General features: G+C 38.0%; 1 protein-coding gene across 1 annotated transcript in view; it reads left to right on the forward strand.

The window, feature by feature from the left end:
* Positions 1–8,266, forward strand: part of LOC138700484 (protein takeout-like) — a 39,383-nt gene extending 31,117 nt beyond the window's left edge. The window contains exon 6 of the mRNA XM_069827089.1: positions 6,287–8,266. Within this exon, the coding sequence (XP_069683190.1) occupies positions 6,287–6,471 (185 nt within the window). The 3' untranslated portion in view covers positions 6,472–8,266. The remainder of the gene's footprint in view (positions 1–6,286) is intronic.
* The last annotated feature ends 8,927 nt before the right edge of the window (positions 8,267–17,193 follow it).

Raw genomic sequence — 17,193 nt, forward strand, 5'->3', positions numbered from 1 at the left:
CCGTCTTCGACAACAACGGCATCATCCACAAGGAATTTGTTCCTGCAGGTCAAACCATTAATGCTGCATTTTACCAGTCCGTTTTGAACCGATTGCTACAGCGTATCCGGCGGGTTCGGCCAGAGTTGCACAAGACTGGAAAATGGATGCTGCTCCATGATAATGCCCCTGCACACTGTGCGATCCGTGTGCGCCAATTCCTGGCTCATAAGATGGTAACTGTTCTTGAACACTCTCCGTACTCCTCTGCTCTCGCCGCCTTCAAGCGGGGAAACAGGAAAAAGTCCGCAGGAGCCATATCAGGGGAGTACGGAGGATGTTCAAGAACAGTTATCATCTTCTGAGCCAGGAATTGGAAAAGTTCGGTGAGTGGTATCAGAAAGCAAAAAAACAAAGATACAAACAAATTTTCTTGATTGTCCTTCAAAATAGTAGCCACCCGCTACAACACACTTTTGACAACGTTCGTACAGCTTCTGGAAACTATCAGCAAAAGCCTCCTGTGGAATCGATCGCAGAACGGCTGTCACACGATCTTTGATGGCATTCACATCCGCAAAACGTTCACCTTTCATGGCCGCCTTCAAGCGGGGAAACAGGAAGAAGTCCGCAGGACCAGATCAGGGGAGTACGGAGGGTCATTGTCATGGAGCAGCATCCATTTGCCAGTCCTGTACAACTCAGGCCGAACCCGCCGGGTACGCTGTAGCAATCGGTTCAAAACGGACTGGTAAAATGCAGCATTAATGGTTTGACCTGCAGGAACAAATTCCTTGTGGATGATACCGTTGTTGTCGAAGAAGGCGATCAACAGTGTTTTCACCTTGGATTTTTGCAGACGGCTTTTTTTTTTGGTCGCGGGGAAGTCGGTGAACACCATGACATCGATTGCCGTTTTGATTCCGGATCGAAATGGTAGCACCAGGTCTCATCTCCCGTGACGATGGTTTTCAGAAGCAATGGATCCTGGTCACACATGGAAATGAAATCACCAGAAGTTTCCATCCGTTTTGCTTTCTGCTCGTCTGTGAGCTTGTGCGGCACAAATCGGGAGCAGATCTTCCGCTTACCCAAATCATCGCGGACGATGGTGTGCACCGTGTCCTTGCTAACGTTCAATTCCTCCGCAATCGATCTTAGAGTCAGTCGCCGATCTTGTACCAGCATTTGTCGCACTTTCTTGATCATTTCTGGAGTTCTGCTTGTCGATGGCCAACCTGAACGTGGCTCATCCTCAATTGTTTCCTTCCCTTCACGGAAGCGTTTAAACCATTCGTAAACACATTTTCTGCTCACGGCTTCCCTCCCGTACACCTGCACCAACATTCCATGTGTCTCCGTTGCAGTCTTACCCAATTTGTAGCAGAACTTGATGTTTACACGTTGCTCCATTGCGCTGTGACACTTCCTCTCACACTGACTACGTTCAACTGGTCGCAGTCTGTTTACACTGCCAGTCACATGCATTGCATGCTGTGTATCGATTCTCTCCAAGTCTCTGAAGAACCATGAGCATGCGCAAGCACATGCGCCAAGTTGCCGTTCAGATATGACACCATTCACCGAACTTTTTAGACACACCACGTATAAAGTAATGACAGTGCCTACTACAAGGTGCGGCAAAGGAATCTGACAGTTTTAGAAGGCCGTTTATTGAGCAACATGAGGCGTTACGGATATCGATCCACCGTTGTTTGTTAGCATTTTTGATGCCATTTTGTATAATCATGGAAATATGGAGCTCGGATCATCGTGCTTTCGTAATCGAGATATTTTTCAATAATAATAAAATAATTTACAAAAACACTACATATTTACAAAGTACATTACAATTTTACACACAAAACTGAATAAGATAATAATAATAAAATGTAAAAAACAAGTAGGAAGAAATCAGACATAATATATAACATACAGAAAGAAAGAAAGAAAAAAGCGTAATAAAATTGAACAGCAGGTCAAAATAAATGAGGCATTGAAAGTATAAAAAAAATAAGACAATTATTCATAATCATAGTAATAATAATAATAATAATAATAATAATAAATAATAGTAATAATGGTAATAATAATAATAAAAATAATAATAATAATGATAGTAATAATACTAATAGTAGTAATAAAATAGTGCAGTACAAAGCATATAGTTAATTCAATATTTTTAAGTAGGTCTACACACAATAAGGGAAATTATGATTATACATAGCGGAACTTATTACATTAGAGATATACCATTATCGGAAAATATGAAAACAAAAATATAAAATAACTTGAATATCACTAGAACATTAAAAAAATGTGAATACGTGGAAACATGCAATACAACACTTGTTATAATACTAAGTTAGTTTGGCAACTCATCATAAGATAATTTTCCAACTTGGATTTGAAAGATTTCAATGTTCGGCAGCCCTTGACTTCAGGCGGTAGAGAGTTCCAGTGACGAGAGGTAGCAACAGTTAAAGATGAGGAATACAGAGACGATGTGTGAAGTGGAATTTCTAGCGTGTTATCGCGTTGTGATCGAGTATTAATATTATGATAGCGAGAGATAATGGTGATTCAGTTGTGAAAACCTAACGTGCCTTTCGTCTCCAATTTAATGTTGGCTGCCAGCTCGCAATACCATATTGAGATGTGTACAAAACTTTCGATTATCAACATCAGCTTGCAAGAAGAAACCACCGGGACACGTTCGAAGTGTAGGAACGCCAGGTAACTTTGAGCGAGTAAGAGTGGCTGTTACGAGGAGTCCACATCAATCAGCTAGACGGCAGGCTATAGCACTGCGACTTTCAGAACGTTCTGTGCGCCGAATATTGCATTGAGATCATAAGTTTCATCCATATAAACTTATGATTGTTCAGCAAATGAATGAGGGAGACTATGTCCAACGCAGGACATTCGCCGAGAGAATGGTGGAAATTTTGGCTGACGAAGTTGTTATGTTCATGAGTGACGAGGCACAATTCCATTTAAATGGTTATGTTAATAAGCATAACTTTAGATACTGGGCCCTCGAACACGAGCGTCAGATTCACTGTCCAAAGGTTACAGTTTGGTGTGCTATGTCTAGATACTGCGTCATAGGCCCGTATTTTTTTTTTTTTTTGAGAAGAACGGGAACACGGACAGTAAATAGTGAACGCTACGTCGAAATGCTGAGAACAAGAACTGCGTAGGCGTCTACGTGGGATTGATAGACAAATTGTATAGTTTCAGCAAGATGATGCCACGGTTCATACGGCAGAAAATTCAATGACAGTTTTGCTTCGCATGTTTCCAGGGCACATCATTTCTCGGTATGGCGACATTCTCTGGCCTCCCCGCTCGCCTGACGTTACCGTCTGCCTTAATTTCTGTGGGGTTATCTGAAGTCAAAAGTGTACATAAACAGGCCTCAAACAACTGATAACCTGAAGATCACCATTGTCCAGGAAATCGCCAACATTGATGGCGAAATGTTGGAAAGAGCGACACGCAACTTCATGGAAAGACTTGAATAGTGCATAGAGAGAGACGGACACCATTTGAAGGACATAATTTTCAAGACAATCTAAATGTATGTCAACGAAATGGCATACAGAGCCAGTTTTTTTGGCAGTAAGAGATTTGTTCTAATAGACATAACTACAGAGTTATTTCCATTTGAAAATCGTCCGATTCCTCTGCTGCACCTTGTATAACATATGGTAGTGGAAATTTGAAAAAAACAGATCATATAAATAATAAAATATATGAAAAGCTGAAATGAGACTTTTAAAACCCTTAGGCCTAACAGGACATAATTCTATGGATCACAAAATGAAACACGAAGATTACAGAAGAATAAAATATTTTTTAAGTAATATAAAAACATATATAACCATAAAAAACCCTTAACAGGATACACTTTTAAGGATCAAATAAGAAACACGAAGATTACAGAATAATTAAATGTATTTTAATTAATAGAAAAAATATATACTTACTTACTGGCTTTTAAGGAACCCGGAGGTTCATTGCCGCCCCCACATAAGCCCGCCATTGGTCCCTATCCTGAGTAAGATTAATCCAGTCTCTAATATATCCCACCTCCCTCAAATCCATTTTAATATTATCCTCCCATCTACGTCTCGGCCTCCCCAAAGGTATTTTCCCCTCTGGCCTCCCAACTAACACTCTATATGCATTTCTGGATTCGCACATACGTGCTACATGCCCTGCCCATCTCAAACTTCTGGATTTAATGTTCCTAATTATGTCAGGTGAAGGATGCAATGCGTGCAGCTCTGCATTGTGTAACTTTCTCCATTCTCCTGTAACTTCATCCCTCTTAGCCCCAAATATTTTCCTAAGAACCTTATTCTAAAAAAAACCCTCAATCTCTATTCCTCTCTCAAAGTGAGAGCCCAAGTTTCACAGCCATACAGAATAACCGGTAATATAACTGTTTTATAAATTCTAACTTTCAGATTTTTTGACAGCAGACTGGATGACAAAAGCTTCTCAACCGAATAACAGGCATTTCCCATATTTATTCTGCGTTTAATATCCTCCCGAGTGTCATTTATATTTGTTATTGTTGCTCCAAGATATTTGAATTTTTGCATCTCTTCGAAGGATAAGAAATATATATATATATATATATATATATATATATATATATATATATATACTGGAGTTCCTGAAAGAGTTGTTACAAGATGGAAAGACGAATTTTATCTTAACCTTGAAAGAAAGCTTAAGTGGTGACGAGAACGCATGCTGCAAACAAGTTTACGCGGGAGTTGTTATAGTTAGTACATAGTGAAGCAATGTTTAGTCAGTCTTATTCTCGTACGAACCTCAGCAGTTTGTAAAGACTTACCTGTTACCATACTTTCTAAATCATAATGGAATATCCAAACAATGTCTTGAATTTTTGCGAGACATATTACCCATTTCACTTGAGGATATGCCTCTTTCAATATGGGTTTTCAATATAATTTTTGACAAACACAAGTATATATTACTTCATATTCAATATTGAATTCAAGATGGAAAACAACTTATTATGTAAGAGATTAAATCAAAGAGTATCAGATGATTGAGGTCTTAGTATTAGCAACAACATTAAGTTGGAAGAAAAACATTATTGAAATCCGTAGACATGTGTTATTTCTCAATTTGGCTATATGTAGACAGACAAATACAATATATTTTGCATTGGAAATTTAGAGCAATTTTATTGTAAGGCCTTCGAAAAACTGTACTGTAAAGGTAACTAAGTAACAATAAGGCACTGTAATGGGTCTATTTCAGTATAGTTTTATATTATGAAGAATGGTTTCCCTATCAACAAGTTTCTGTGTGGGAATACTAACTTTCAAGGCCTAACAACAATAGCTGTAAATGCAATAAAAAGGACGATCGTGCAAAAAATATATTGTATTTGCAATTTTAAAAATATGGTCGTGCAAAAAAATGTTATAGGCCTACAATACACGTCTGTAAAGTGCATTACAAAATCTCGGAAATCGAAGAACTCGGTCTGCTCGTTTTTCAAACTTTTCCTCGATTTTGTAAAAAGCACTTCCCACCTTGTATCGTAATACACTATTAAGGCACTTGAGCAGTAATTTGCCTTATTGAACACGATTTTGATTAACGATAAAGTCTGATTATAAAGCTTGTGTATAAAAACAATAATGTGTAGTATACACACAGAACTAGTTATAATTGGTATTAATGAAATCAATTAAAGTTATAGGAATAAACGGAAAGGACGTATATGAAGAATTTAAAATAACAGACTAGCAAAAGCAATACAAAGTAGTATACAGCCCCCCAGGGGGAATGTAACTGACCACCCTACCCTATTATCTCCTGGCCTAATTGCCTCATGAGCGATGCCTTGCTGGTGCCACTTATGGGGTCCAGACCTGTCATCAGACAGTTGACTAACAACAATACACTCCTCAAGAATACACAAGCGTAGGGCGTCCAAAGATGAGCTGGAATGAGCAATAATTAGGGCCTAATAATATTTTAAACAATATTATAAGTACCACAACTAACGTAATTTGGAGGCGAAACGGGCCAAAAAGAACCCAAACTGTGATCGTTAATAATGTAATTCCTAAGGTAGGTGCAGTGGTATTGGCGATGATAGTAATTCTGCTATTGGTGATGGATCAGTATGGCAGTCATAGAATGAATTACTTATAGAAAATAGTTCGTAGAGGATTTTTTGTATCGTATCTCAGAGCGTCTGTCTGATTCCAACACTAGTTTACTCAGTTAATGTTATGTCTTGTGTTAATAGAGAATGGCGCCAACAGGTTCCTGTCTCGCAACTGGCGCGAGATCTTCCGCTTCTTGGGGCCGGCCATAAATCGCGCCCTCCGAGATACCATCTTTTCGTTATTGAACAAAGCCTACAAGTACATGCCGTTCGATCTCATGTTCCCCCACGACTTCGATCCCCGAAACGTCACAGCTCTCAACTAGCGAGATTGGTACCGAAGAAGGGACAAGAGCTGTTACGGGAACGTACATTTTATTTATGTTGTTAATAATTCGTCTATGAATAATTGTACCAAAGGAAAGAATTATAGGGTTCAATCAACACCAACTATGGTCCATCCCAGAATCTGTAAAGTAGAAAGACGAAACAAGACCTCTGCGCAAGTGGTATGTTGGAGGGCTAGGACCAATACGGCCAACACCTGCCCCAGGAACAAAGCTAGCAATCGCTTGCTTGCAGGGATTGAATCATTTCTATCTGAACTCTACCTACTACCACGAGCATCTTACCCCTTAGCTGCCTCGAGCTGATGCTGCCCGCGATACACTCCGGCACAGATAGACTCCGCCCCCATATGCGTAAAGTTACTCTATAGATTTTTGGGACGGATCATAGAAGGGCAAAGCGCTGCTGACATAAAATCAATGGCCATCTAAATAAGCGATTGTAACGGTTGTAATGAGGAAATGTTGAGATGGAGTGAATGATTAAGTATTTAGGCTTTGAATTAAGACTTTTTTTTACGATTTGTCATATGAAAAAATAACAATATTGCATTTAAAAAATGTTGTCCCTAACTGTAGCGGAAATTACGGCATTAGTTGAATATACGGTACTGTTAATAAAGTTCATGTATTCAAATTCTGAACAGACAGGTGCGACACCAAGTACTCCCCACCAATACAAGTGTTCCGAAATAAATGCTGTAATCTGAACACATGATAAAATTTGTATATATCCACTGAATTATTATTATTTTTTTCTATAGTTTTTATATATTTTGTTGTAAATATTAAAATTAACAGTTGATAGAAATAAATTAGGATAATAATTTAAAATAGATTCACGATAAATGCGTTGTATAAAATGTAGAAACTGCTTTTAACAACATTATTTAACGGAAAACTGTGTAACATCTTCAGAGATTTCAACCCACAGAAATTTAAACTACATTCTAGTGAATATTAGGATTAGTTATTTGCTTAGGTTATAATATAGTATACATTTCATGAAACTTGTTAATTGAAATATAAGATTGTATTTGGGTATTTAATTTCATCTCAATGCATTTCATTCATTCATGTGCATAAATTATAAAACGTTGTAGAGATTTGCTGAATTTATAGATTTGTAAAATTTTATTAATTTCATAATTGAAACGTAAGATTAATTCAATAGGAGACTCTATTAATCAATATCATATTATTATTATTATTATTATTATTATTATTATTATTATTATTATGTATTTATAACCCTAACATACCTATCTCAGGTAAAATAGGGTTCTCTGGAAAATTGGAGTATAAAGAATTCTCAACAGATGGCCATTTGAAGGAACAGCGGTCAAGAAGATTTTGTGTCGACAAATAATTCAATGGTACGAAAAAAAAGTAAACAATTCATACTAAAGATCTGCTTCCAAAATTACAGGCTTAGAAGTATTTACGTATTGGATTACAGTACCAGCATGAACTTCATGTTTGAACTACAGTAGACCTAGGGTTTTCATAAATGTTTATTAATAATATTAGTTAGGTAGAGTATACAGGGTGAATACTAAATACCGTCTTGGAAGACCAGGGCGTAATACACCACGTGAAAACAAACATAAATAAGAACCAATATCCTATCTTGAAACTTTCCCCAAATGTCTAATGGGGCAAGTTTCCGTGGATAACGCTTATGTATGCAAAGGTTTAAGTTCAGACTGTAACTCCCACATGTCCACATCGAACATCTCGCACTTCCAAATTGCACTTTTGTCACTCCAAGCACAGCGTAAGCTCCACAGGTTTGCTTGGTTTTAGTTCAACGCCGGACAAGGGGTGGGTTGCGCAGCATGCTTAGAAAACGGCAATTGCTTGACGTATGCAATGTAAACATTACGTGCTTACTTTACTTCACAATGAGAAACAGCTACGTATTGTAACATCAGTTTAAACTGTGACATTGTACAGATGACTCACAGTACAATACTTGAAGACAAACCAGCTACAATTATTTTCTTCGAAGTTTTTGCGCTGAAGCCAAAAAATCCGACCATTTCAGGGATAGGTACATGTCACAGATATCAAAAGTAACTATTACCCCATTTGACTTTGGGTATTGCCTCCATAACTAACCAATAATCATCATACCATAACAGTTCCTATCTCGAATTTCTTCGCCGCAATATCCCCTATCACTCCCCGGGTTTCGGAGACGGCATTTACTATTCATCCTGTATGTGTGCAATGTCTGTATTCTAAGATTAACCAATATAATATTTCCTTAATGTTATACTATAAGTGTAATACGTAATTGGTTAAATATGCTTTGTCTTTTCAAATATTTATTGAGTCTACATATGTATTCAATTGCATAATTATGTAAACATTAAGTGTGAAATTAAACACTATCTTACATGATGTTGGGATATTAATTTTTGTCTGGTTAGGTTATGCATGCTAGGCCTACGTGTCATTTCTCCAGACAATGTTATCATAGAACGATTCATTTGCAGTTTGTCGTTGTTTCCAGTCACACTCGACTTGGTCCTAGTGACGCTGCATGAATTTCTCAATGGTTCGTGTTCTACAAATGAAATTATAACATTTACGTTCACGAAGTTCGGACATTTCTTGGACGACCTGCATTCACGTGTAGCCTACAACAAGTAGTACACTTCTCTTGTGTGTAATGAGTGACACCTAATTATCACGTGATATCCACCGTCTTATCCCTACCGAATATCTATGAGGAAACTAGATGCCGCAGGATATACGCTGTGTTAAATTTTGTTCGTATTTTGTAACGAAGAATCACGTCATGTAGATTCAACCTGTTTAGTGTGTGTGTGTGTGTGTTTTTCTTCTCCTTTATTATATCAATATGTTCCATTACAAAGTGCTACACTACATGTTTTGGTTTACATACTTACTTACTTACAAATGGCTTTTAAGGAACCCGAAGGTTCATTGCCGCCCTCACATAAGCCCGCCAGCGGTCCCTATCCTGAGCAAGATTAATCCAGTCTCTATCATCATACCCCACCTCCCTCAAATCCATTTTAATATTATCCTCCCATCTACGTCTAGGCCTCCCTAAAGGTCTTTTTCCCTCCGGTCTCCCAACTAACACTCTATATGCATTTCTGGATTCGCCCATACGTGCTACATGCCCTGCCCATCTCAAACGTCTGGATTTAATGTTCCTAATTATGTCAGGTGAAGAATACAATGCGTGCAGTTCTGTGTTGTGTAACTTTCTCCATTCTCCTGTAACTTCATCCCGCTTAGCCCCAAATATTTTCCTAAGCACCTTATTCTCAAACACCCTGAACCTATGTTCCTCTCTCAGAGTGAGAGTCCAAGTTTCACAACCATACAGAAGAACCGGTAATATAACTGTTTTATAAATTCTAACTTTCAGATTTTTGGACAGCAGACTGGATGATAAAAGCTTCTCAACCGAATAATAACACGCATTTCCCATATTTATTCTGCGTTTAATTTCCTCCCGAGTGTCATTTATATTTGTTACTGTTGCTCCAAGATATTTGAATTTTTCCACCTCTTCGAAGGATAAATCTCCAATTTTTATATTTCCATTTCGTACAATATTCTGGTCACGAGACATAATCATATACTTTGTCTTTTCGGGATTTACTTCCAAACCGATCGCTCTACTTGCTTCAAATAAAATTTCCGTGTTTTCCCTAATCGTTTGTGTATTTTCTCCTAATATATTCACGTCATCCGCATAGACAAGAAGCTGATGTAACCCGTTCAATTCCAAACCCTGCCTGTTATCCTGAACTTTCCCAATGGCATATTCTAGAGCGAAGTTAAAAAGTAAAGGTGATAGTGCATCTCCCTGCTTTAGCCCGCAGTGAATTGGAAAAGCATCAGATAGAAACTGACCTATACGGACTCTGCTGTATGTTTCACTGAGACACATTTTAATTAATTGAACTAGTTTCTTGGGAATACCAAATTCAATAAGAATATCCTATAATACTTCCCTCTTAACCGAGTCATATGCCTTTTTGAAATCAATGAATAACTGATGTACTGTACCCTTATACTCCCATTTTTTCTCCATTATCTGTCGAATACAAAAAATCTGATCAATAGTCGATCTATTACGCAGAAAACAGCACTGATGATCCCCAATAATTTCATCTACGTACGGAGTTAATCTTCTCAAAAGAATATTGGACAAAATTTTGTACGACGTCAACAAAAGTGATATTCCTCGAAAGTTACCACAGTTGGTTTTGTCCCCCTTTTTAAAAATAGGTACAATTATGGACTCCTTCCATTGTTCTGGTACAATTTCCTTTTCCCAAATAGCAAGTACAAGTTTACAAATTTCGCTATATAATGCGCTTCCGCCCTCTTGTATTAATTCTGCTGGAATTTGATCGATACCTGGAGACTAGTACTTTTTCAGATTTTCTATCGCAATTTCGACTTCTGAAAGCGTGGGTTCGGGTATAAATGGCTCAGCAGTTTGTATTTCAATTTCGTCCCGATCATTTCTATTTGGCCTATGTACATTTAGTAGTTGCGCAAAATAGTTTTTCCATCTGTTAGGATTGATGGAGAGTCTGCAAGCAAGTCACCATTCTCATCCTTGATCACGTTTACCCTTGGCTGATATCCGTTCTTAAATTCCTTTATACCCTTATATAAATCTCGAATGTTTTTATTCTTACTATTTGTTTCTACCTCATTCAGTTTTTCCTTCAAGTAACCTCTCTTTTTATTCCTAAGTGTACGACTTGCTTCCCGTCTTTCATTGAAATAATTATCTCTCTTCTCCTCGACTGGATCCTGTAAGAATTTCAATTTTGCCTGTTTCCTTCTTTCTACTACCATGCAACAATCTTCATCAAACCACGGTTTCTTTTTCTTAGTTTCATAATAACCTATGCTCTGCTCAGCTGCAATTTTGATACTATCTCTGATATTTTCCCACACGCTATTAACATCTAATTCTTTCTCAACTTCGTCGGAACTTTCTAAAGTGGCAAACCTATTCGAAATTTCGACCTGATAATTTTGCTTAGCTTCCTCGTCCTTTAATTTCAAAATATTGAATTTAGTAATATTAACTTGTTGCTCTACTCGCTTGGCTACTGATAATCTTTCTCTTAATTCTCCAATCACCAAATAATGGTCAGAATTACAGTCTGCACCCCTGAAAGTTCGAATATCTACTATACTAGTATGTCTCCGTTTATCTATCAAGATGTGATCTATTTGGTTGTGTGTCAATCCATCTGGAGAAGTCCAAGTATATTTATGTATATCCTTATGGGGGAATGTTGTACTTTTGACAATTAAATTTTTCGATGTGGCAAAGTTGACTAATCTAACTCCATTGTCACTACTAATTGCGTGTAGGCTCTCTTTTCCAATAGTTGGTCTAAAAATATCCTCCCGTCCTACTTTAGCATTGAAATCCCCCAATAAAATTTTCATGTGATATCTAGGGAAATGATCAAAAGTATGTTCCAATTCCTCATAGAAGCTATTCTTTATATGGTCGTCTTTCTCTTCTGTAGGGGCGTGAGCATTTATAACTATGATGTCGCACCATCTACCCTTAAGTACTAAATATGATAACCTGTCACTGATAAATTCGACCTTTTTTACTGCTGATTTTATTCTTTTATGAACAAAGAATCCTGTTCCTAATTGGTGATTATTGTTTCCTTCCCCATAATAAAACAAGTAATCTCCTATTTGTGATATGCCATTCCCATCTAACCTAACCTCTTGTACTCCCACGAAGTCTATTCTATATCTAGCTAGTTCTTTAGCTACTAATGTTACCCCTCCTGTTCTATAAAGACTAGTTACGTTCCAAGTGCCAAATCACAAAACCTTATTCCTTTGCTGTGGTCGTGCCAGAGAATCAGTCCTATTCCGAGGCTTATTATAGGGATACGTAACAAGCTGTTTTTTACGGTGATGGGTTGTTAGCCCTTCGCCCAACCCCCAAGCTGGAGGACCACCCCTTATCGGCTGTCCACGACTGCTTATTCAATATATTCGCAGCTACCCTCCATATCTGGAGGCCGTCTCCTCTATCCGCAACCTGAGGACGCGCCATGCCGTGGTGATGGGGACCCACAATACATGGTGTTTTGGTTTACATTTTGTAAATAAATTATTTTACTACTATTGTCATCGGTTTACACTACAATGTATGCTAGTTTAATGTGTGAATTAGAATAATACACCGTGTCTGAAATGAAACCTACCGATAAAGAAATGAACTAACTAGACATCCATAAACGTTACATAACACCAGCTTGCACTAAAATGTAGAAAAACCCAACAAGTTTTTATGTCGTGAAATTGGCGATCCTGTTATTCCTATTGTTGTGTATACACAGATTGTTTTCCAAAATGGCTCCATTCATACAGCAAGAAAATGTGCAGTGCTGTTATTGGTTAGCAGAGTTTAAGTTTCCGGTTACAGTTCAGGGGAGATTTCGTGAAAAATACGGCCATGCAGCTCCTAATAGACACACCATTGTTCAGTGGCACAAACATTTGCTAGAAAATGGAGATTTTCAGCGACATGGTGGTGGCAACGGTTCACGTGTGTGGCTATGTTAATCGCCACAATTGCAGGATCTGGGGTTCTGAGAATCCTCGTGTTATTTTTTAACATGAACATAACTCTTCAAAGTTAAATGTTTGGTGTGGATAACCAGTTCAGAAGTGATCGGATCTTTTTTCTTCATAGAGAACACAGTGAATGGTTCGGTATATCTCGATATGTTTGAAAATTTTGCGCTACCCCAGATTCCACAGTGGTTCACCTTCCAGCAAGACGGAGCTCCTTCTCATTATTGGGGACCAATCGTTGAAACTTAACACAACCATTTCCCGGGAGGATGGATTGGTCGAGATGGTCCTATTGTATGGCCTCCACGATCTCCTGATCTTACACCAATGGACTTTTTTCTTTTGGCATTCGTAAAAGACCATGTCTACAACACCAGAGTGGATAACCTTCAAGTGTTACGTCAAAGGATTATCGACACAGTAAGATCTGGAACTCCGGAGATGTTACACAATGCCTGGAAAGAGATTCAATACAGGTTATATGTGTGTCGTGCTACTAATGGGGGACATGTTGAGATTTACTGATTGTAAAAAATAACAAAACCCATATCAATTAAGAAGGGTGTTAGACAAGAATGTCCTCTGCTTTCCATTCTATTCATACGCTCTTTAAGTTTCCTTTTTAGCTGCCGTGATACGAACACGATACCAAAATATAAAATCGTTTGCTGGACACAGGATCTACCGACGTACTAGTTTGGTTTTATTGAAAGGGAGATTACATTTCATAAGTAAGAATTTAGACACAGTTTCATGTCTAAATCTTTATGAAATTCATCTCTCTCTTGCTAAACGTTTATATGTAGAATGTTGACAACAAATTAGGCCTATATCAAAATCATCAAACGACGAATAACTCCTTCAAAAACAGTTGTGAATTTCATCAATTTTTCATTAGATTCCCTCGTAATTTCAGCCTTATCTGAAAATTTTCCGTAGCTCTCACCTTTTTACCAGTAGAAGATATTCTCACTGATGAAGAGAAATGTATTAAAGATTTTCCAGAAGAAACAACGGAAGAAATTAGGAAACGGTTAGAATTAAAAACAAAAGCATCAGTTACTTAGAATAGACAGACGTAACGGACCCAAAAGAGTAGGCGACCACTCTGGTCATACCTATCTTCCCTTATGATGGAACCTGTATGTGGCTAGAAATTATAAAATTGGCCAAAACATATCCCTAAAAGTTATTGTGCAACTGACTGAAAATTATAGGATTTTACCTACTAAAAAATTACAATCATCATGTTGTAATTTAATTATTATTTGGACAATTATAATTAAACCATATTATGCCTGAGCAGCAACTGTGAGTGTGGAAATTTCAGTTCTGTGACGTGTCCCGGACTACATCTTCAAAAGCATTTTTGTCATTTAGCAATTGAAAGAGTGAAACAAAATATTTTACAGCATTAAATGTTAGCATACCCCTGTCATTTATTAGTTTATTGCAAAAGATAGTCATTGAAATGTTTTCTTAATGCTCTAAAAATGATTTAAATAAGTTCCTAATAATTAATGTCAGTCCTGAACAGCTCTTCAGTTGTTTGAGATATGGCCCACAGTGTAGGAGTATGCAGAGAAAGGGTGATTTGGAGTGGCGGCTCGTGGATATTGAATTCAGGGGGGCTGCATACAAAAATAAACCAAGCAACTTACTTTATTTAAAGATTAGTTCCATGCGCCTTGCCTTGTAGGTTGCAAACTTTTGAATCATCCTCTTATTAAAATCCGATATGTCATTTAACATAGTCTTTACAATGGAAAACATAGCTAATGCGGTCAGTCTCTCTTCTCTCATTGTATTTCTAAGATAGGATTTTACTCTCTTCAAACACGAAAACCAACGTACTGGTTCGGAAGTTGCCATTGGTATGATGATAGCTATGCGTAGTAGTTTCACAACTTCTGAAAATGAGACCTGCAAGTTCTCAGATAGAAGAAACTGCAAGAGCTTGACTGTGTCACAGATATTTCTGAATTCTTGTTTCTGATACAACACAGTGATTTTCGTTTTTAATTTGTCTTTATCGAGCACTGGGAAAAGATTCACACATACATTTAGATCATTTTCAGGAAATGAACTTTTGTAGCATTCAAATTTTTCTTGACACAAAAGAGAAGATAATATCAGATAATCTATGAACTGGAATCGGGTGTTAGCTTGTGCGATAATGAGGTCACACACTTCCTTGGCTGCCGCAACCCTTGTCTGAATCCCTTCGACCTTACGACGCTTTTTAGGGTTTTCATTTTCACAGATTTCGCTGCTCAACTGTGCACTGTTCCGTATTGTCTGTATGGCATTAACAAAGCTTGATATGCAGAGTCGGCCTCGGTAGCATAGACGGTTGCGGGTTCGATCCCGGCCCAGGTCGATGGCATTTAAGTGTGTTCAAATGAGACAGGCTCATGTCAGTAGATTTACTGGAATTTAAAAGAATCCTGCGGGACAAAATTCCGCCACACCGGCGACGCTGATATAACCTCTGCAGTTGATAGTGTTATTAAATAAACCATAATTTAATTTTTTATATGCAGATTTGAACCTTAGAAATATCTAACTGGCGATGTTGTAGTTGGTTGTATAATATAGCCTATCTACATGATACTTCAATAAATGAAAAAAACTGAGCCAGAAATTGAATTCAGGATCTTCAAGAGTACGTACCAGGGCGCTTGTGATGTTGTTAGATGTTTCAGATTCCATTATGGTTTGAAAACATTCTAGCAATGACTCCTTCTTCTCATGAACGACATTTACTGTTCTTATTTAAAACTCCATCTTGCTACCCCAGGTGATGGAATTGTCTTTCAGACACATTAATTTAATATAGACTGTGTGGAGATCGAGAGAAGAAAGCAGGGATACAGGATACATTAGCAAAAAATATTCGAGCTTTGTAGACTATTTTGCTTAGCGGCTCTTTTCATTATGAGATTCAACTGATGGGCACTTAATTTCACATTTCTCCTGAATTGTTAAGGTACTGAACTGAACAGACTGTAAATATTGTACAGAATTAAATATTGTCGCACTTGTTAAAGAAAATGTATTTAAAACTGCGCGCTACTGACAAACTGCTGCAAATTTTGCAGCGCCTGAAAACTCTGAGTTCAAGGCAAGGGGCTAGCAGGGGGAGGGGTAAAACTAACGCGCAAAGCTTCCGGGACGAGACCGGCAGCTCCAGGGGGGGAAGTGGCTTCACCCTATAGTCCTTGTCTCTGGTTTCGCTCTGACAGCACTAGGGGAGGAAGTGACTTCACTAACGACTGCATGCATGTCAATGAGAGCGAATTTGTTTTTCAAAAATTCGAGCCGCTAAATAGAGACTGTATAATAAATGTATTTTACAACATATAACGAGACAAGAATCACAAATATCTAGGGGTGCTGCAGCTCCGCAGCCCCCCTTCGAAAGCCGCCCCCGGTGATTTGTAATTTTTATATTAGAGAAAGAAAAACATATGTAACTGTTTTCCGGTGAGTGCCTTTATTACCAGTGAGTTCTGAGATAATTAAATTCTGTAAAATATGTCAATCATTGTGGGCCGTTCACGTTTGTTAAGCACTATTGCCATACCAAATTTGTCCTCGATTAAAACATACGGCACCGAAATTCCGTTCAGTGAATCAGTAAAGAATCTGGGTAAAAAGCTTAAACTGGAACATTCAAGTCGCAGAAAACTGCAAAAAAGTATTCTCATTAACCAACTCGTTTAGGCGATTGAAGAATTTTCTACCCTTTTCCATGAAAAAAAAAATGTTAGTGCAAACACTCGTGATGCCCCACTTCGATTACTGTGATATTCTGCTTACTCACCTAAGCGTTACTTCGGCGCAGAGGCTACAACGTGTTCATAATAGGCTATGTGCGTCCGTTTCGTCTGCAATATTCGCCGGGCTGATCACGTAACACCATCCCTCGAAATGTTGTCCTGGCTCCGTCTAGAAGATCGTAGGAAAATCCACTGTCTTTCCCTTCTCTTTCACATATTGCATTTCTCCACTCCTATCTAGCTTGCGTCTCGTTTTAAAAATTTAACCACCCATCACAAGCTAGACACACGATCA

Source organism: Periplaneta americana, chromosome 5, assembly GCF_040183065.1.
Source record: "Periplaneta americana isolate PAMFEO1 chromosome 5, P.americana_PAMFEO1_priV1, whole genome shotgun sequence".
In the NCBI taxonomy this organism is placed as follows: domain Eukaryota; kingdom Metazoa; phylum Arthropoda; class Insecta; order Blattodea; family Blattidae; genus Periplaneta; species Periplaneta americana.